Consider the following 21,856-nt stretch of genomic DNA (forward strand, 5'->3'; position numbering starts at 1 on the left):
CCTCCACGGTGCCATCTTACTTGTGATATTGATGAAGGTGGCACATGCGCACTAGAGAGCAGAGTCTTTGGCACAGTGCCAGAGTCTTGGCTGTCACTGTGCAGCGCCATCTGCCCGAAGATGCCACTGTGAAGAAGGCGCCGCGGAGGAGGAGGCATCCGCTTGCCGGAGCAAGTATATACTTTGGGTGCAGGGTGTGCAGTGCGGGCCCCCCTTGTACACGTGTGTACTACACCCCCTGCACCCATTATAAATACGACTATGGGTTAATTAATGATCCAGAAAACATATGGGTGCGCAGAGCATAATTTTTGTGCAAAGAATCTACTTGATAACTATATCCATATACAGTTGTACACTGCATTCTCAGCAGCCTCGCTGTAAGCTCATTGCGCAACCAAAATGGCGTCATCATGCCACCTGCCACGGCCATTCCTCCAGTGACAGGAGAGTTGCCTTCTTTCCTGGGAGTGAACACTGCCCAAATTTTCTGAGGTGGCCCAGGCCCCAAGAAAACTCATAAATGTTCAGTCTCTACCCCTGCAATCTCATCTAAATATCTGGCCTCCCAACAACAGGGGGCAAATTCATTACTAGGTGTTCTCATGGATGCACCATAATTAGATCTCTTGTTTTTTCAAGATCTCGCACATGTGCATGTGGCTGCTCAGGAGCATTCCGTATCGCATCAGCGCTAAAACCGGGATCTCCGGACAGATGAGTTATGGTAACACCTCTCTGGTGACTCTTTTTAATAAATTTCAGCGCTAAGTCATGCTGCATTGATGTGATAAGCAGTGATGCAGAGTGCAGCTGTAATATATTGACCCCCAAATCTCATCTAAGTATTGGGGTACAGGATTAGGCATTTTACAGTGGCCAGACTACATTCAGGAATGTTGCTATCCATCCAGTATAAAATTCTGCACCCCAGCAACAGTCAATATCTACCTGATACTCTTAAGTCAGTGGTAAGCTCCGTACACACATCCATGCCCATGCACCAACCCCCAAACAACTATAATGACCCACGATCGACGATCGCAGGTCCCTATAGTAACCAGGCTAACTTGGTCGATATTGACCATCCGTGCCCGCGCATCGACCATCGTTTGGGGGTTAGCAGGGCCCAAAAACAGGACGATACGAATGATAACGATATGATCGATATAGTTATCGTTCTTATTGTCCTGTAATATCTGACCATGTGTACACACCAATAGGCTTCTTGATACACTTTAGTACACTGTCCTTAAAATATGCAGAGATTGCTGTTTCATGTTTAAGAGCAGAATTAAGTGTCGCTAGTATGTAATAAGAAAGCAGGAGATATCTGCCGCTATGCTTTGCGAATCTTGTATGTGTGGGCTTACACCTTCTGCAGATAGTGATATCCCGCTACCTTCAATAGGGCAGCTCTGCCAGGGAGGAATTGTGCAATCCCATTCCTGTGTGCTGCAGGAGACCCCGATGCCCACTGTGTCCTTTATCGCATTTGTGTCCAGTTTGTGGCGATTTCTCTAGCTACGCATGCAAAGTAGTCTGTCCAGTATCCCAAGGTGGAAATAAAAAGATTGCATGTGTGATCACTGTAATCATTACTGATCTCCAGGACCCTGCACCCATATAATTATAATCGCCTCTCCAGAGTCCGGCATCGGCCGACACTGCAGACAGAAATCAACAGGAAAAAAGCGCGGCAGCCATTTTCCCGGAGATATGCACATGTGCAGTAGAAAAGTCTCCGAGAACGTACCGAGGACGCCATGTTCCTGGTGACCGGCACAACCGCATTACACTCTGGCAGCAAACCAGAGTCTACTACACTGCTGGAAAGGGGGGGGTCCCACACGGAGGATGCACATGAGCCCACTCCTCACTTAAACCACCCCTGGACCACACATTATAATAAATATGCCCCATAATCTCACCAATAAATTACATTTAATCAATGAGACATCAATTTATAATAACATAATACCAGTACTTCTTTTAAACAAACACTAAAAGCCATTACAAACAATATAAATACAAAACAGGAAGGAGCTGGGGGTGTTAGTGACATATTGGAGGGCCCCCAGGCCATCACTGCTCATAGTTTACCTCTACAATCAAAAGCAATAGTGCAAAAAAAAAAAAAAAAATCAGGACACAACATTACAGGAGTGGAGGAAACTATGATTGCGTTGGATACCCATAAACTGTCTTTATCAATGCCCCGTACAGGTGAGGTGTGCACACCCCCATGCCCTGCCCCGTGCCTTGCAGCTGCTAAGTGACCATGGGGGGTCTCCTCTCGGTACCCGGCCAGGCAGGGGAGGGCTGGGAGTGGCACTGGCAGCCCTGCTCCCACCCTGCTGATGACAGGAGAGGAGGAGCAGCTCCGGCACGGGAGCAGTGAGTGAGCCTGGCTGCTGCTGAGTGAGGAGGGACAGCTCGGGTCGGGATCTGATGAGGGATTCACACCCCGGCATATCCCCTCTCTGGATGGAATGTTGCTGGTAACTCCCCTCCTCCTGCTGTGGTCAGTGCAGAAAGGTGAGTGCGGGGCATCACTGGGCACTTCAGGCGCCGGGTGACCAGTCATCTGCCATCTATTACTGAAGGGCTAGCACTCAGTTTGGGTGAGCACCAGAGTGGGTGCCAGTGTCCATGATCCGCTGATTGATGCCATCTGAGACACTGTACCTGTGATGGATGGTGTGTGCCCAGGGCAAGTTGCACCTTAGTTTTTTTGCATGAAGTGAGTGTGACTTTGTGACCCCCCAGCTACTGTATGGGTGATGTGTAACCCCCCCACTTCAGTGTGAGTGACTGGGCAGCAGCTTAGTGTGAGTGGCTGATGGTGAGTTGAGATGTGCCCACCACCAGTGCCCATTGCCAGCTCCTGCTTACCCCACTGCCCCCCCCTATGTATATTCTCTGCCCTTCTGTTTGTTTAACAAATGAGTTCTGTCATGTCTGTTGGTAAACTGAACCTTGCACAGAGCAGATACTTTGCATACACTGCCTGGAAGCTGTGTCTCCTAATTGCTCAGACATACCCACACAGTCATATATCCTGACAGTGTATGTATGTCCAAGTATATTACTTCACACCAATCTGTCTATGACTTTGCCATTCCATAGTGTATTCTTATACCTTTCCTAGTGTGGGTACAGCAGGGAAAGATAAGGGGGGCATTTGGGGAAGCTATATGTGTGACTCTGGGCGGGGGGGCTGATTGATGCAAATACATAATGACAAGGAGGGGCTTCTCTTCTATGAAGATTGGAGTGGCGGGTAAAGGGTTAAATCTGCATTTCACAAAAATGTCTTTACCTGGAGTTGTTAGGTGATCGGTGTAATTGAGAGATCGGTTAGAAGATCTATTACAGCAAGTTGTGGGGTCAGGTGACGCCTGGGCACAGCCAAATGAGACGGGCATCCATGCTCTCAATGTGGCATCATGTAACACACATATAAATGATGGGATAGAAAGGGAGGGGGGCTTTACCACATTTACATGCTCGCCTATCATTATATGGCGGAATTAGGGATACACAGTGTGCAAGCTGCCAGGCCGATACTTTGGCTCAGTTTTGCAGCCCCCATTTATACTGTATGCTCTTGTATTTCCTTCAGCTCCCCAAAATGTGATTATTATCCGCATGGACACCTTTTGAGTTGTATTCCCCCAACTCTGTATTTGCGCCCGCAGTGATTGCGCAGCCGTATTGCGTCTTCAGTGTGCACAGCAACATGCACTTAAATGAGCAGCAAAACAGCGAAGCGTTGTTGCAAAGCAATTACGTGCGATTATTATTCCATGTAGGGATCTTGTAGAAGAGATGCTCCAAACGAACCTGTACATGATTTGCCTGTTGCAGTGGGGAAAGCCTGTAGTAGTGCTTGTGGAGTGACAGCAAACAGCAGTGGTTACGTTTAATGTTATATTTCAAGGCATAGAAGGAAATAGTTGCGGAGCAGGGTCTCTCTGTGAAACATACAGAGCAAGTGGTTGTGCTGCATTTCGTTGCAGAGCATTTTAATTTTATTTTTTTGCAACTTGATGTTTCACCATTTTTTTTTTTTTTATGTATTTTTACAGAGCTTTTTTTCTCTTTGTAGTACAATAATTGCAGAGCTTTCATCTGTCCCAGAGAATGTGTAGACTGCTGGCATTTGATTCACAAAAGCAATGCTTGTACTGTAGATAAGTGTTCTTCAAAATTGTAGTTAATGGCTGGTGGTGGTGGTATTCCTCTGGCAGTGGTCAGAGATCGGAGCTTTCCTCAGTTTATACAGCAATAGTTGCAGAACGTTTCCATTCATAGCGGCTGCAGAACAAAGGTTACACACTAAAGGAATAATGTTATATTTCAGATGTCTGTTATTTGCAGTGAGTGTTATCAGACTGGTGGGACTGTATACTTTGCTAAGTAATGTCTGTAAACGTGTCATTTCCTTTACTGTACAGAACAGACTTTTATACAGAGAATGATCAACTTATTACCTGTGTCTCTTTCATTATATTTTTCCAGAGCAGAGCAGTTTACCTGCCTCATTATAGATCATCTTTACATTGCATTCTATCTCTGTCACCCCCTAATTCCTCCATTTTTGAAACTGCCTCTTCCCCATTAGCTGATGTATGTATACAGTAGATTACCTGTTCTATCTCCACTCCCTTTATTTGCCCTACTCCTGCAACAAAGGGAACACAGTTGAGTTGCCAGGAGTGAGAGATGCAAACACAGGATGTGACAGGAGATAGGGGCTACTGTTTCTGACCTGGGACAAGCCTGGACCTGCAGCAAAACTCATGGGGATGCCTTGGACCCTTCGATTATGAGGTTAAATGCTAGTTTGTCATTGACCCCTTCACTGCCAAGCCTCTGTATGCAGAATAGGAAGCCCCTGTGCATGCAATGCAGCTTAACAATTATTCAGTTTAAATATAATGACACCCCCCCTCCTTTCTCACAAAAGGGAGAGTTACTAAAATATGCAGACCCCAAATGTTGAAAAAGGGTCTTATTGAAATCATTAGCGACAATTTCTGCCAGTTCAGAGGAGAATAAGGGTTCTGCTGCCATCTACATAAATGGAAAGTCCTCTAAATGCGCATTTGCCACCCCCATCGCATATGTGCATCTGGCGCTACAGAAGGTGGGAGATTGAACCTAGCCTGCCTTCAGCAAGGAGTGCCCCAAACTGCACAGCTCCTTCTGTAGCACCAGCTACATACTGCACCTGTGCTGCAGAACACAACCATTGGAGCCATTGCTTATCCATATAAATTGGCAAAATAATGCAAAAAGTGACCCATGACACAGTGACTCGCAGGCCCACATTTCTGCAGCGTTGTAACCAGTCCTTCTTGTCTTTGGCTTTTTGTCCTCTGTTGTGTAAATATATTTTATGCTTATACTGGGAGCTTCTTCCACCTCTGCTGGGAAGCTGTTCTCCAAGACACTTCAAGGATTTTCTTAGAAAGTTTCTGTTTGTTTCATCGTATAAAGCTGTAAAGGAAATAGGAAAACTACCAGTGGTTTTCATTATATGGAAATATGCATTAGAATTCCTATGTGCAGAGATGATGGGTCACTCTCGTGAGCAATGTATTACAGACTAACACTATACACTACACTAGCAGTAAATGTGTGTGTATATGTATATATATATATATATATATATATATATATATATATATTCACTGCTTTTTAAATTGTGATGACTTAGAATTTGCATTTTCACCATCATTCATTTTTGTCTCCTATGTCATTGAAGGATTATCATGTCTGGTTTTAAAATAAGTCATTAAACTAATATGGTTATTTCCATTCATATAATAATTTTCTGGAACATCGTGCTTGTGTATTTTCAACTGAGTTATCTGTATACTGCGTATATTTCTCGGTCTGATGAATTTCTCCTCACACTCATTATTTTACATACACAGATCAGATAAAGATCAGGTCTGTCAGTAAAATCTCTGCAGTGTACACAATGGCAATCAGTCTTATATATACTTACATGCAATATATATATAAATATATATATATATATATATACACATACACACATATATACATTACACACATACATACTATATGGTCAAATTGCAGATTTCGGTGTTTCACTTATACATAATAATTGTTAATGTTTCTAGTATGTAATACACTTTTGTGGCACGGTTTCAGCAGCGTATATATTCGCCCTGCGTGCGTGTTGGCATATATTTCTAGGTTTTGCTACTAATTTGAGAAGCAGTAATTAGCCTCCTGATAATTCTGCTGTTGATTATTTTGGTGCTATATTGCTGTTGTACCTGTTGGGTCAGAAGTGCTGTGATTTCAGGTGACCAGAAGTGCTGAACAAGACACATAGATGTTTGTGGTCACCTTTCTGTCCCTTTGTGGTTTGGTTGCATCCTGCTGCTTGTTGTGTTTCGTTCTGCTTGGGGTAATTTTATGCTCCTCACAGTCCCCTCCTTTCTCTTACTGTAATTTGTATACTCTGGGATGGACCTGAGCTCCCCATTAATCAGTAGGTTAGCTCTCTAGGGCTCTTCCAGGCTCTTCATCTGCCCAAACTACTGTCCCACTGCCAGAGATACAATTCATTGTCTCCTAATTAGCTCAATTAACCCCATTCTCAGCCCTTCCACTGACTGTTAATACTGAAGAAAAGCAGGGATGCAGGTTTAGGGATAAAAGTCTTTGCTTTTAGTAGGATACATGAGCAAGCTGTGTGCTGCTGCTGCTGCTAATTATCCCTGGATCTACAGCTCATTAACCCTTCCACTGCTGAGAGAAGGAGAGGGGAGCGCAGCCATTTGTCTTAATTTGCCTTGCAATGTATTTTATCATAAGAAGCCATCACTGATTTTAGAGATGTTCTTGCCTGATCACATACAGATGTAGTGGAGCGTGCACAAATACTCCAGATATTCCGAGCTCTTTAGAAACAGAACCACGTTTTAGGGGCTATAACCCCCCTCCTCTCTTTCCTCGTTATTAAAAGATGCAGAATTACATTTTCAATTCCCAGCTCTTCATTCCTCCAAACAGGACACCATTAAATCTACAAAGGTTTTTTTTTCTTAACCAGCAAGCATTGCAGTGCAAATCCAGCACATGCCAAAACCCCCCCCTTGTGTGTTTGCCATCCTTTTAAATTTTAAAAATGTATTTTGGACTTGCAAATGAGACTCTTGGATCCAGAGCTTTTGCATTAAACAGATTTCGAGACCACCACAGGAAATGTTCTCTAGTGAAATGAAATATTTTGCCCTGCAGCAGCCTTTTTGCCCCTTACCCGATAAGGGGTTAATAAATTGTTGCATTGAACAGCTAAAATGACTGAGGGTATGAATGCTTTAATGAAGGAGAGACCTTCTCGCTTGTGGAGAATTTTGTATAGTACAGATGACATAATAAGAATATTTAAAAATGCAAATTTGCTTAACCACATAGATATATATGTGCCATTTTCCTCAGGGTCTAGTTCCAGCATAGCACACGGGGCAGCGAAGGGTTAAAATAGACAGAGACATAGCTGCGCGATGCAGGGGTTGGGTTTTTTTGCACTTCATTTGTTTATGTTAATGTTTGCGACAGAAATAAGATGCAGGAAGGCGGGGGATGAATTCAGGAGGGTGGGTGTTGGGGTGTATCATCTGACTGAACTGTGAGGTTTATCTCTCATGTTTGTGCAGAGCTGTTTTGAGAATCATTTAGTGTATTGCAAATGGATTCGAGAAATATTACATTTTAATAAATGTGCTAATTTGTAGAAATATTCATGTGTGATAAATTTGTTATTGGGAATCATCTTATACAGAGACAGAGCAAGGGCGCTGTAACATCTACATTGCATTACAAAGGGGTCAATCTAATAAAGGGGCATTTGCCCAAAGCCCACAAGGACTAGCACTATTACACTTACTGGTAAGGACAGGGGGTCTGTATGGGAGGTCTAATAGCCTCTCTCTCAGCATCCTGGTGTCCCCTTGTTTTATAAAGGAAGGTTTCCTCTTTCAAGTCAGTTGTTTGCGCAAAGTAATCTGCTTGGAAGAAATCAATCAATACTAAAACAAACTATTTTTCAGTCTTAAGCAGCTGCACACAGGCCAATCCTGCCACTGAGTAACCGAATCAATGTCCAATTTGGTCACACACATTAGACAAGATCTGGTCATCTGGTGTAACTGAGGCCACTAGTTGGAAGATGACCATACATTGGTCAATAGCAGTCAAATGGTTTTAATCTGGAATTTAAATTGCTTTAAGACCTGACTTGGTGCTATATTGGGCCAGTTAGCCAATATTGCTGACAATTTATCCGACTGTGTGGCCAGCATTACAGTAATAAAAACAATGATGTATATTCATAAAACACTTTTCTCCAAGCGGACCCAATAGTCCTAATCCTGTCTCTGATGTAACGTTAACATTAACTAAAGTCTTAAACTGCATACACACGTAAAGATTTTCTGTCCAACCATCCAACTAGTTGATTGGTTGGAATGAAAATCTGGTAAGGCATGAAAGCAAATGACATTCAGCAATTTGCTCCCAAACGCCGGAAAATGGACAAAAACTGTTGTCTGAACAAATTGTTTAGATCAAACATTTAACAAACTTGTCTAACGACCATTTTCATCTGTTTTCTGGCATTTAGGAGCAAATTGCTGATCATCAGTTACTCCCATACGTTACCAGATTTTCATTCCAACCAATCAACAAGTTGGATGGTTGGACAGAAAATCTTTACGTGTGTATGCAGCTCAGTTAACTGTATCCCAAGCTGTATCCCTTTTCCTAACATTAGCACACGTAAGCCTCAGCCAAAGTATAACGCATAGTAAAACCCTACAACTAACCAAAACCTAAAAATATAAGAAACTCTAACATAACATACAGTAAATTACATAAATCAAAAATGTGTGAAGTTCCCTCATAAAAAAAAAAAACCTGCTACTTAAATGATACAGTTGGAAGATGAATTTAGCATTTTGCCAAAAGACAACGGGCCCAGTAATGTCATTCATGCCCTGGACCCACTGATACCTTACAGCAGCCCGGAACAAACGGGTTTTGCTGGGACAGGGTAGATCTGCACAATATATTTGTTTTGCATTAAAAACAAAAAAACATAAGTATGCAAACCAGTAAATCTACATAACATAAGGCTGTTACTTTATTACTTGCATTTAGGTGGTCATTGCATTGGTGGTTGACCTGCTGTTATGTATAAGTGACATTGGTGTTGTGTGTTTTACAATTGTGCACAATTGAGCTGACCTAGGGCCTAATTCAGCACAGATTGAAAGTCTGTAATCACACGCATCCGCTCGCTGCAATATTAAGCAAATTAATGCGATCGCAGCACTACACCAAGACGCCAACCACTGTATAAAGCCACCCACTTCCCATTCCTTTAACTTGTAAGTCAGCGAAAACATCGGTAACAACGAGTAACATCGGACCCATACACACAGTTGTGGTTGAGCTGACCGTGACTCACAATCGGCCAAACTTCCTGTTGCCATCTAGACCTGCCATCGCAGGGGCTTAATAATGCACACCCCTGTAACGGCGTTCGAACGCACACGCACGTCTGCGTTCCTTCCACCACCCCCCCTCTCCACCCTCCAACGGCACTTCCTGTCAATCTATTCTCGATGGCCCTGCGTATCTGCTGCATTCACTTTAGTGATCGCAGCGGCCGGTTCGCGCACACGCAATGCAGTGTATGCGCAGAACGCAAACATCGACCTGGTGCGTGTGTCCACAGACTTGCGATCCAAGCAGAATGAGACCCCAAGTTTAGTATCAACCAAGGTCAAAGTATTAAGCAATGGTTTTGTAGCCCTCTCCAACTTCATGAACATTAACAAAACTTTAAGGGGAAGAATTACTGCTGATGAACACTAGGGTCTTTTTTCCGAGTAGCATGCAATCCAAACTTAATACCAACATACACAAAAAGTTCTGAAAACCCTTACAACACATGTTACACAGAGCCTATGTACAAAGTAGGGATGTGCAGGCTCGGATAGGTTCGAGTTTGCACGTGGAGTTCGGATTTTTCCCTCCAAAAAAACGGAACTCAGAACGAGGCAAAACGTCATCTTACATGGACGAACATCATCATTCCTGGACTTTTGTCCAGGAATGATGATGTTCATCCATGTAAGATGACGTTTTGCCTCGTTCTGAGTTCCGTTTTTTTGGAGGGAAAAATCCGAACTCCACGTGCAAACTCGAACCTATCCGAGCCTGCACATCCCTAGTACAAAGGTGCTGTTGCGAGCGAGACAGCCGATATCAGAATTGTGGCGGAAAGAGTGATGGGCGTTCCTGGCCGGTGACTGAGAGGTGGCTAGAAATGGTCCATTCAGTGGGCGTATTATGGGAGTGCCAATGCAAGTGGCTACGTCTTCAATGGTGCGACCGATGGTGGCGTCTAAGGACGCACCAATCGGTATTACAGCGTGCATGGGTGCTAAAAGTGGGCATCTCAGTCCTTGTACTTCTGGCCGCACGGATTCACACAAGGGAAGGAGTTTACAGGCCATTTGCTTAAACCTGCAGGCGGGCCCCATAACCTTCTGACAAAGGGCCTGATTCAGAGCCGCTCGTAAGCGGCCGCTCGTTCGCTCCGAGCGATGTTTGCCCAACTGCGCATGCGTACGGATCGTAATACGCATGCGCGAACCAGTCAGTGCGGCCGAAAATCGTTTGTTCGCTAAATAGCGAATGCCTGCTATTTTGAGTGACAGGAGGAGGCGTATGTGGGTGGTAACAGGGGAAGGTGCTTGAAAACAGGGAGTGGAGATCAGAACGCAGGCGTGCTTAAAGGTCAAAACGGGTGTTTTATGGGTGTGCATAATTAATACAGCAGCGTCACTGACCACGTCACTGGGTTATTTTATAGTCAGAACTGCTCGCAAAATTGTGGTAGGAAAAACCAACCACAAGAATAGCGAGCAGTTCATATGCTGGTCGATGTACTCGATTAATCTAATAAATAGCGGACATGACGTAGGATGCGAGCGGCCAGGGGGCGTTTTATTCAAAATTACGTTCGCATGTTTTGTTCGCTCGTTCAGACCTAGAGGCTTGAACAGACCGCAAAGAGCGAACGGTTCATTTGAATAGCCACCCCTATTTTCTGGATGAGCGAGCGCTAATTGCGTCCGGCTCTGAATCAGGCCCAAAGACCATAAAGGTTGATCAACAACAAAGATATGAAACATGGAGTAACTTGTTTTATGTATTATATGTATAATTGTGTTCTCTTTGCCTGTTATTAGGATTTAGATAAAGATCAGATTAGATTTTAGAGCAAATTAGTCTAAGCACTAAACTCAGCTGCCATTGCTGCTGTCATACAGTATCTGTCTATCTGCTTGACCCACTAAGCCCAATAGCCTGCTTCCAGAATTACATGTCCAGGCTGCAAAGGCTGGTACTCCATTACCCTGGCCAGAGAGTGTCAAAGACCTTCCACCGCCTCTATTGCCTGCACACTTAGCACCAATTGTTCCTCCTCACTCTCTCATTGCCTAACTAATTATCATACATCCAAATCTCTGACATCACTCCACCATGCACTTACTCAATTAACATTATCACTTTCTCCTACTCAGTGTTACCACACTTCTCCCCAAGCTCCTCTTCTCTCTATAGCATCCTATTTCTCCTACTCACTTTCACCACACTCCTCCCCAAGCTCCTCTTCTCTCTATAGCATCCTATTTCTCCTACTCACTGTCTCCACACTTCTCCCCAAGCTCCTCTTCTCTCTATAGCATCCTATTTCTCCTACTCACTTTCACCACACTCCTCCCCAAGCTTCTCTTCTCTCTATAGCATCCTATTTCTCCTACTCACTGTCTCCACACTTCTCCCCAAGCTCCTCTTCTCTCTATAGCATCCTATTCCTCCTACTCACTGTCACCACACTTCTCCCCAAGCTTCTCTTCTCTCTATAGCATCCTATTTCTCCTACTCACTGTCACCACACTTCTCCCCAAGCTCCTCTTCTCTATATAGCATCCTATTTCTCCTACTCACTGTCACCACACTTCTCCCCAAGCTCCTCTTCTCTCTATAGCATCCTATTCCTCCTACTCACTGTCACCACACTTCTCCCCAAACTCCTCTTCTCTCTATAGCATCCTATTTCTCCTACTCACTGTCACCACACTTCTCCCCAAGCTCCTCTTCTCTCTATAGCATCCTATTTCTCCTAATCACTTTCACCACACTTCTCCCCAAGATCCTCTTCTTTCTATAGCATCCTATTTCTCCTACTCACTTTCACCACACCTCCCCAAGCTCCTCTTCTCTCTATAGCATCCTATTCTCCTACTCACTTTCACCACACTTCTCCCCAAGCTCCTCTTCTCTCTATAGCATCCTATTTCCCCTACTCACTGTCTCCACACTTCTCCCCAAGCTCCTCTTCTCTCTATAGCATCCTATTCCTCCTACTCACTGTCACCACACTTCTCCCCAAGCTCCTCTTCTCTCTATAGCATCCTATTCCTCCTACTCACTGTCACCACACTTCTCGCCAAGCTCCTCTTCTCTCTATAGCATCCTATTTCTCCTACTCACTGTCACCACACTTCTCCCCAAGCTCCTCTTCTCTCTATAGCATCCTATTCCTCCTACTCACTGTCACCACACTTCTCCCCAAACTCCTCTTCTCTCTATAGCATCCTATTTCTCCTACTCACTGTCACCACACTTCTCCCCAAGCTCCTCTTCTCTCTATAGCATCCTATTTCCCCTACTCACTGTCACCACACTTCTCCTCAAGCTCCTCTTCTCTCTATAGCATCCTATTTCTCCTACTCACTGTCACCACACTTCTCCCCAAGCTCCTCTTCTCTCTATAGCATCCTATTCCTCCTACTCACTGTCACCACACTTCTCCCCAAACTCCTCTTCTCTCTATAGCATCCTATTTCTCCTACTCACTGTCACCACACTTCTCCCCAAGCTCCTCTTCTCTCTATAGCATCCTATTTCTCCTCCTCACTTTCACCACACTTCTCCCCAAGCTCCTCTTCTCTCTATAGCATCCTATTCCTCCTACTCACTGTCACCACACTTCTCCCCAAACTCCTCTTCTCTCCATAGCATCCTATTTCTCCTACTCACTGTCACCACACTTCTCCCCAAGCTCCTCTTCTCTATATAGCATCCTATTTCTCCTACTCACTGTCACCACACTTCTCCCCAAGCTCCTCTTCTCTCCATAGCATCCTATTTCTCCTACTCACTGTCACCACACTTCTCCCCAAGCTCCTCTTCTCTCTATAGCATCCTATTTCTCCTACTCACTTTCACCACACTTCTCCCCAAGCTCCTCTTCTCTCTATAGCATCCTATTTCTCCTACTCACTGTCACCACACTTCTCCCCAAGCTCTTCTTCTCTCTATAGCATCCTATTCCTCCTACTCACTGTCACCACACTTCTCCCCAAACTCCTCTTCTCTCTATAGCATCCTATTTCCCCTACTCACGGTCACCACACTTCTCCCCAAGCTCCTCTTCTCTCTATAGCATCCTATTTCTCCTCTATAGCATCCTATTTCTCCTCCTCACTTGCACCACACTTTTCCCCAAGCTCCTCTTCTTCACTCTATAGCATCTTATTTCTCCTACTCACACGTTACCAATTTTCAGCACACTCACTGACAGCCCCACTGTTTTTGCTACCACAAGACTTGTTTCAGTAACTTCCTAATTTGCTTCTGCTACAAGTGTAGTTTCTTCATCTTGGCCTCCCCACTCACCATACATCGCGCTCTAATCCCTGCATCCAAACCCACAAAGCAAGAGCTGAATAATGTAGACCCAATTCACTTCTCATTTTCACTGGAATAATTTTTTTCGCTTATAACTACCCTGTTATGATATTTCCTTCTACAATAAAAGTAGTTCAGCCAGAGACAATGCAGCTCTAGCCACCACATACAGTCTCTGACACTCCATATCTCAGCCACACAACACGAAACAGAGGGGTCTATTTACTAAACTTTGGATGGAGATAAAGTGAACAGATATAAAGTACCAGTCAACCAGCTCCTAACTGCCATTTTTTAAACACAGCCTGTGACATGGCAGTTAGGAGCTGATTGGCTGGGAAAATTTATCTCCATTCGAGGCTTAGTATATATACCCCAGACTCACAAATACAACTGGAGGAAATTTAACTCCAAAGCCAACTTCTTCCGCTATAAATTCTTCCAACCAACCAAACATACTTCACTTTTCTAATCTCCACTCTTCTAATATATATTGCCTCCCTGTAACCATTAACTGACTTCTCTACTCGTCTGCTCTTCCTCCATCACAGCCAATGATATAGCCAATTTACTCCATTGACAAGATATTTCCTCATGACAATCCCTCACACCCCATTCACTTTCTCCTACACTGCCCATGTCACACTTAGTTCATTCTTTCTAGTAACACAAGATGAAGTCTCTGTACTAATCTCATCATCTAAACCCAACAACCTGCTCACTTAACCTTAACCATATTCCTGCTCAACTTGTCCGCTCCCTCTTCCCCAGTCTAATTTTAGCTCGCTTTTCCATGTCTTTGTGCACTTTCTGTCCTCCGATAAGCATGTTCTCATCTCACCATTTGTAAAGAAACCATCTGTCTCGCACTCCCACTAACGCCCTATTTCTCTCCTCCCTGTTTTCTCAAAGCTCCTTGGGCAACTTGAACAATCACCTGTTTTACTTCCTCTTCTCTAACTCCCTCGTCGACTCTGCAATTGGGCTTCTGCCTCAACAGTCCGCCGAGACTACACCTGCAAAAGTCTATTTACACCAAAGTCTAAGGGTCACTTCTGCTGACGCATTCCCCTGGACCTCTCCTTGCTTTCAACACTTTTCATCACACTCCTGAACACACCGTCACTCTATTGGTCTTCATGACATAGTTCTTTCCTGGTTAATGTTCTAACTATCTAACTGCGCACTTAGTCTCTCTATCTCGGGCACTTCCCACCCCCTTCACTATCTCTGCTGGACCTATAAGGCTCTATAAACTGATCTCTGCATTTCTCATAGTATGTTCTTCTCTGGATCATCTAACATGCTCATTTGGTCTTCATTTCAACACTACACTGGCTGTACCCAAATCTTCTTCACCTCCCTTAACCCATACCCCCCTGTGCTATCTTGTGTAGCCAACTGTCAATCTCCCAAACCTGCCTTTTTGGTGTCACACCTGACTCTGCTCTTTGTTTTATTCCCCATGTCCAGTTTTTCTCCTAGTCCTGTTGCATCTACCTTTAAAATATTTCAAGAATACACCCTGTCCTCCGCCACAATGCAATCAAAACTGTCGTCCATTCCCTGATCATCTTCCGCCTTGATTACTGCAGCCTTCTCCTATCTCCCATCTATCCCTGTATCAATCCATCTTACATGAGGTAACAAGACTGATCTTCCTCTCTTGCAGATTCACATCTTTGCCCTCCAGAATTCATTTCAAATAAGTTACCCTAACCTATAAAGCCCTTCATACTTCTAAAATCTCACCTCAAACCTCTTGTCCCCCCTCTGATCTGCATCACGCCTCATTGCTGGTAACTTATTTTCACTCCACCTACAAGTCTTCTCCTACACCATTAATCACTTATGGTATTACCTACCAGATAAGACTCTCCCAAAGCCTTTAGGCTTACTAAGCCTTGGATGGAGATAAAGTCGACGAAGATAAGGTACCAGCCAACAAGCTCCTAACTGTCATTTTTCAAACACAGCCTGTGACATGGCAGTTAGGAGCTGATTGGCTGGTACATTATCTCCGTTTACCTTATCTCCACACAAGGCTTAGTAAATAGTCCTCTAAATCTTTAAATGAAAACCCATGTATTTATTAGATCACTATTGAGTCCCCACTCACTCCTCTTGTCTCAGCTGCGGCCCTCTTCCATATAGAGTGTAAGCTTTCTCAGAGAAGTTCCATCCCTACCCTTTGTTTTTGTGTATCTTACTTGCAACACTGGTTGATGTATATCCTGCTTTACCCATGGTGGTGCCTTACCAATCAATGACAATAAAGTGTTAGTAGACTTCCTTTTACCACTGGATACTGCTGACCTTGTGTATTCAGGTCTTGGTTTAGTAACCAGGGCGAAGAAATAGCGTTTGTGACAAGTGTTTAAGTTTGGTGTGGGCCATTGTTTGGGTTTAGTGAGATGAAAAAGTCATTGAATTTTCTGAAATTCAGGAATCCTGTCTATTTGGTGAGATTATTTGGATTTGCTGGGATGGATTATTTCAAATAGCCTAAATGAATCCTAATGTTTAGGTGAGATTGATCAACCTTTGATATGATGGGATACCTTATTTCAATCTGGTAAAATTATATTGGTGATATTTATTATTTGGTTTTGGTGGATGGGATCCTGGAATAGTTTTGATTTGTTGGGATAAATACAGTGGGTGTGCCAAAACCAAGAAATTCTTTATGTTTGGTGATCCAAGTCTCTTTAACATAAGGTCCTAGCATAGAAGTTACACCTGTTGCTGCCACATGGAATCAGGTGGGGAAAAGGACTTGGTTGCAGGTATTTAACAGAAGCTAATAAAGAGAAGATCTAGCGTTAGGCTGAATTGTTCATTTTACTACACGTGTACTTGAAAGCTTCTATTTGCATAATACCTAAATGGAACTGGCAATGGGTGTAGGAGAACATTGTATCTCTGAACGATTCTTGATTTTACAGATAAGATTTGGCACAAAGAAAAGAGCAGGGATTCGCAAGCAGTAGTATACAGTGAGTATAGTGCATGCATATGGTTGCTTGGTTATTACTGGTCTATACAAGAACTAGCACACGATGAGTGGGCTTCTCTTCATCTTCCCACAGTTTCATGACATTATAAACTTGTTGTCAGAACTTGATTGGAGTTTGGATCCGGAGTGGACACTGGAGTAGTACGTGGGGCCATTTGCTGGTATTGAAAAGATGCCGGCCTTAATGTGGTGTGTTTCATGAATGGAGGCAGGTGCAGGAGGTACAAACTGTGGCAACCGAGGGAGGCAAGGTATGTCGGACACTGCAGCCGGAGCTGGAGGCGTCCAAGGACACAGAACCCTCAGGGACGGCAGGACCCTCTATAGGCCAGGCGACTGGAGCACGCAATCCGGACAGGAGTCAGAGGTGGAACGAGCTGGAACACGGACTGAGAGTCAGCAGGCTTACCACGACAGACTGCAGCAATACAAACAAGGAAGCTCAGGAACTAGCACACAGCTAAGCTGTGTAAAACGTTGCACTGGCAACTAAAGAGCCTCTTGACAACTCTTTAATACCCTCAGGTAGTGCAGGATAGGTTGCTAGCCCTCCACCCAAGCTGGAGGGCTAGCAAGACATGTGACCTGGATCCAAGATGGCGACGCCCATTGGTCAGCACCACTGCTCAGGAATGCACAGCCTGCTGTTCTGCCAGCCACTACACCCGATCTCCAGGACCAGGATCACCTCCAGAAGCCAGGATACCTGCAGGAAGGACCATGCCAGAGCGCCCTGAGAGGTAAGGTCCGCGCCGCTCGTGAACCTGCGGTCCTGGTCGTGACACTTGTACAATGTTGCTGGTCTACAAACTTAGATCAGCACAGGCACATATAGTAATAGGCACACTTTAGGATTGCGAGGAACCAGCGTCTTCTTGTTTGGAGAATCTGAACCAGCGTCGTCTTCCTTGGAGAATCTGTTGATGGTACTGTGATGCTGTGTGCCCACCAAAAGCTGGGTGACAGTTAGCAGGACCACTGTCTTGTTGGCAGTAACAGGAGATTAGCAGTGCCTCTCCAGCCTTACAGCCGCATTTGGAATGAGCCATAACTGGACTGGTTATCCACAGTGCTGACATAGGAAGGGTAAAGGGTGGATATTGCTGTATGTGCCTGTGCTGGTCTATGTCTGTATATGCTGTTTAGACTGGTATGCCTATTTATTGTAAATAAACTTTCATGGTATGTTTATCTCTGCCTGGGTGTGAGTAATTTACCTGGAGTGGGTATCGGGTCATGGAAGGCATCCAGAAGGGATCCGTATCCTCACAAGCCCCATAGTGCTGTGTACAATAACCAGTCCCCCATACTTGGTGCAATAGATCTCTCTGAAATCGTAAGGATCTCTGGGCCTGATTCAGCAGCGTACGCAATAGCGATTACGCACGCAGTCGATCGATTGTTTGCCATTGCGCATGCGTGTAAGCCGCACTGTGTGTGTGCAGCGATCGCACTGTGACTACAAACACACAAAGGAACCCATCGCAAAGTGAGTGACGGAATGTCAGCGTTTGGAGGTGGTGACGGGAAAATGGTCAGAAAAACGCAGGCGTGTCTGTCCGTATGAACGCCGTTTCATGGGCATGCATAAATTAACCACTGCGATTGCATACGCAGCATGAGAGTTCTCTGCGTGCGAGGAGACTTGCAGTGTCTGCGGCTGGTCAGACCTGCTGTAAATGTGCGTGTGATGCGCTGATGTGCGTCAGTGGTACCAATATATATGCAGTAGTGCGAAGCTGAATGGATATGTGAAAGCAGCAGTGGGCATCTCTATGCTGGCTGAGCTGTGGCGGGCATTAGCATATTTCCACAGCTGCGTTGCGTGCGATCACAATTGCGATCCGTACTGAATGAGGCCCTCTGTGTATACCCAACTCAGCAAAGTCCGCAATTCATTTACACACTCACCACACCCTATATGTGAATGCCCAGTTGCCACCCAGTTACACTCACTCAGCCACAAGCGGAGATGTTGCAGAGATGCATACAACTTCGGATCGCCTATGGCGGCTCATAGTTGCGTCCGCTCGGCTCGGACACATATGCAGCGCTAAAAATCTGCAAAATGGACTTGCTGTCAATCAGGTTCATTGTGGCTGTGGCAGAGTTGTAGACCCTTACGCATAGACGGCACATCGCCTGGTTTATCGTCATAGGTGTGATTGCACGTGCCATGTAGCAGGTGCAAAACATATGCCACCTAACAGGTGTATATGCGTGCTTTGGTAGGTCTGTAAGAACCTATGTGAACACACCCTTCCTGTACTTGGCCTGTATTTGGGCACCCCTTCCCATAAGACCAGGTATTTGCAAGTCTCTGTTGGCGCATGTACAGGCGTTCTTGCTGTGGGCACCTGCAGCGCAAATTTGCATGATTGCTGCTATGCAAACTGGCATAACTTCAACTCAGCATCAGGGCCATTGTTACCTAGGGAAAAGGACGAGAGAGAGAATCAATGGCCTCAACTTTGAAATTTCCAAAATGATCTATTTGTTGATCCCATAAACAGAAAGCAAGAATGAGTGGCATTGTAGCCATTTTTAATTTATCTTGTGTGGAACAATTGTGACTGTTTCCTAAAACGGCAATGTGATTTCTCTGTAGGTAAATTATGTACGCTATATAGGGATTTATACACACATTGCCCTGTACAGTCCATTTACTCTATTCTCTTCACACAGTTTTACCCCGAGCCAAGACTCGTCTGTGTGGCTTGTGCAGTGAAGGCGTTAATGTATGGCACAGTGTAGAGACAAAGCCTCAGCGTCAGTCAGTGCATGTGAGAGGGGTAATTACTGTCAGACTGGTAATGAGAGAGGAGGGGGTCGGATTGTAACCTTCCCCCATCTCTATTACCGGTTTCACTTCCTTCAGCCGCTTGTTTCCTCAACAACGTCCCATCAGCTGTAATAACTGGAACAGGGGGAGACTAGTCTTGGAAGTGGGAGTGTGACCCTTTCAGTGCTTAGGTGTTAAACCTAAGCACTGCACTTTTCCAGGTAATATTTGAGATGAGGCTAAAGAGTTAGTGTCACTGTTATATGTCACATATTGCATAAAATGTCTCCTCGGCACATTTTTGGTCTAACTGATAAAGTGTGACACCCCCTGTTTTGCATTAGGGGTCTAATTCAGGGATGCATGCTGTGCCGATGTTTGCGCAGTTGAGCGCTAATCGTCAGTCTGGGCATGCGTCTAAGTAGCACTGCAAATGCGTCAGGGTACATTACCATAGTCGCTGCCAGCAACTATTTACACGCAGTGTGATTGACAGTCAGGGAGTGTTTGTGGGAGGTTACGGGGAGTGGCGGCAAAGAACGCAGACGTGTCGCAACCATTTCGGGGGCGTGTGACATCCTGCACACAAGAAAAATGTATCCGGCGGCTCGGTTCCCGCGGCCACTATGTTTGACCATAGGCTTACTCAGAACTGCGATAAATGATCTGTGACCGATGCTGCCTCTTTGGGCCTCATTCAGAGATGTTCGCAAACTCATTGGTTTGCGTACATCCCCGATGGTGGGAAGACCGTGCATGTGCAGGATGGGTACTGCACATCTGAGGGTCTCTATCTTCAGCGTGTCTCCAAGCTGCAGCCATATTGATGTTGGAGGGGGTGGCGCTGGCCTTTGTTCCCGGAACAAGGGGGGTGGTGTCGCCCCCGTTTTCTTGGAGTGCCGAGCCCGGGGTCTGTGTCGGAAAATGCAGACCCTAGCTTCGGCTTTGCAGGTGAGACGACCATTCTGAGTAGCCTTTGGCTTTCCCAGATGGTCGCGATGGTGATCTTTGCTGTCAGGAGGCGTCTTTGCTCCTTGGACGCCGCCTGCTGCATTAGCATATTTTCACATCGCTGCTACCTCCAAAGACGCATCGGCGATGTGAACTGCGTCCATCTCTGAATCAGGACCTTTGTGCACAGATGCTTGGATTTGCAAAGCCGATGGCAGGCGTCTCAATACATTCCTCTGTGACATTTGCATATGTTCGCACATACACTGCGTACACAGACACAGCAGTGGCAGCCTTAGCGTCAGGCCCTAGGTACATGGCTTCTCCATCACTGAAAGGACAGTTGATATCCCAGGTTCTATTCTAGTAGCAGGTGGCTGCTCCACAGCTGTCTCCTGTGATTTAAAAATATTATAGTCTTAGTTTTTCTTTTTAATCTGTGTGATTGGGACCCGATTTGATATGAAAAGGCAGCATCAGGATAGCACTGTCCCTGTTATATTTCAAAGAAGATTATGTGGTTTTAAGGTCATGTCCCCCCCGCCCCCACTGTCCCTATCTCAGCTCCCCCCCCCCTCACTCCCATTATTAAAAATCCATCCCCCTTTATTCCCCCGAACAATCCTCTGTTATAATCCTTGGGATTTCTGTTCATATCTGCTCCTATTTCAATTTGCAAAGCAGCGTTATACAGACATAAGTCAGACATAAGTACGCCGCACTCACCAACATTTTAAAAATAGATTCAAGGGACACTCTGGCGCTAGTTAATGCATCTAAGCACATCGGACGCTATGCTGCCTTGACGGTCCTTCAGAGCACTACAAAACCCAGCATGTCATATATACTGAATTTGATTACCACATTCCTTTTTCATTTTAAATACTCTCTTCCAAAAAAAAATTGATAGTAAGAACTGCATGGAAAATGAAGGAAATGCAGTTGGTTAATATGGAAAAATAAGGAAATTTGCAGGACAAAAATTTGTAGGGACAGATCCTTCAAACTTGGGAAGTTATGATATGGGGTCGTATCCCAACAACATTTATACTCTGGGCCTGATTGAGAGATGGGCAGAATTGCAGAGAGCCACATGCGAGCGACTGCAATTCCATCCATCTGAATTGCAAATGAGGCAGGTGGTGTCTGTAACCCCAGTGCAGCTTAGGATGGTTGATTCTTTGGCCAGGCTGTGGTAGCTGAAACTTACCGCAGCCTGGCCGGGTCCTGACAGCTTTGAGGCCAAGAATTCTGGGTCCACTGACGCAGACACTGGGCTCGTCCCTCCCGGG

The 21,856-nt window shown here is 45.0% G+C and overlaps 1 protein-coding gene across 2 annotated transcripts in view; it reads left to right on the forward strand.

Annotated features, from left to right (window-relative positions):
- Positions 1–2,395: 2,395 nt before the first annotated feature.
- The window catches only part of DSCAML1 (DS cell adhesion molecule like 1), a 285,411-nt gene continuing 265,950 nt past the window's right edge, over positions 2,396–21,856 (forward strand). For both annotated transcript variants that reach the window (XM_088456013.1, XM_088456014.1), the window contains exon 1: positions 2,396–2,538. In XM_088456013.1, the coding sequence (XP_088312139.1) occupies positions 2,493–2,538 (46 nt within the window). In that variant the 5' untranslated portion in view covers positions 2,396–2,492. The remainder of the gene's footprint in view (positions 2,539–21,856) is intronic.

The sequence above is a fragment of the Taudactylus pleione genome, unplaced genomic scaffold (assembly GCF_031769625.1).
Source record: "Taudactylus pleione unplaced genomic scaffold, aTauple2 ptg000683l, whole genome shotgun sequence".
Lineage (NCBI taxonomy): Eukaryota > Metazoa > Chordata > Amphibia > Anura > Myobatrachidae > Taudactylus > Taudactylus pleione.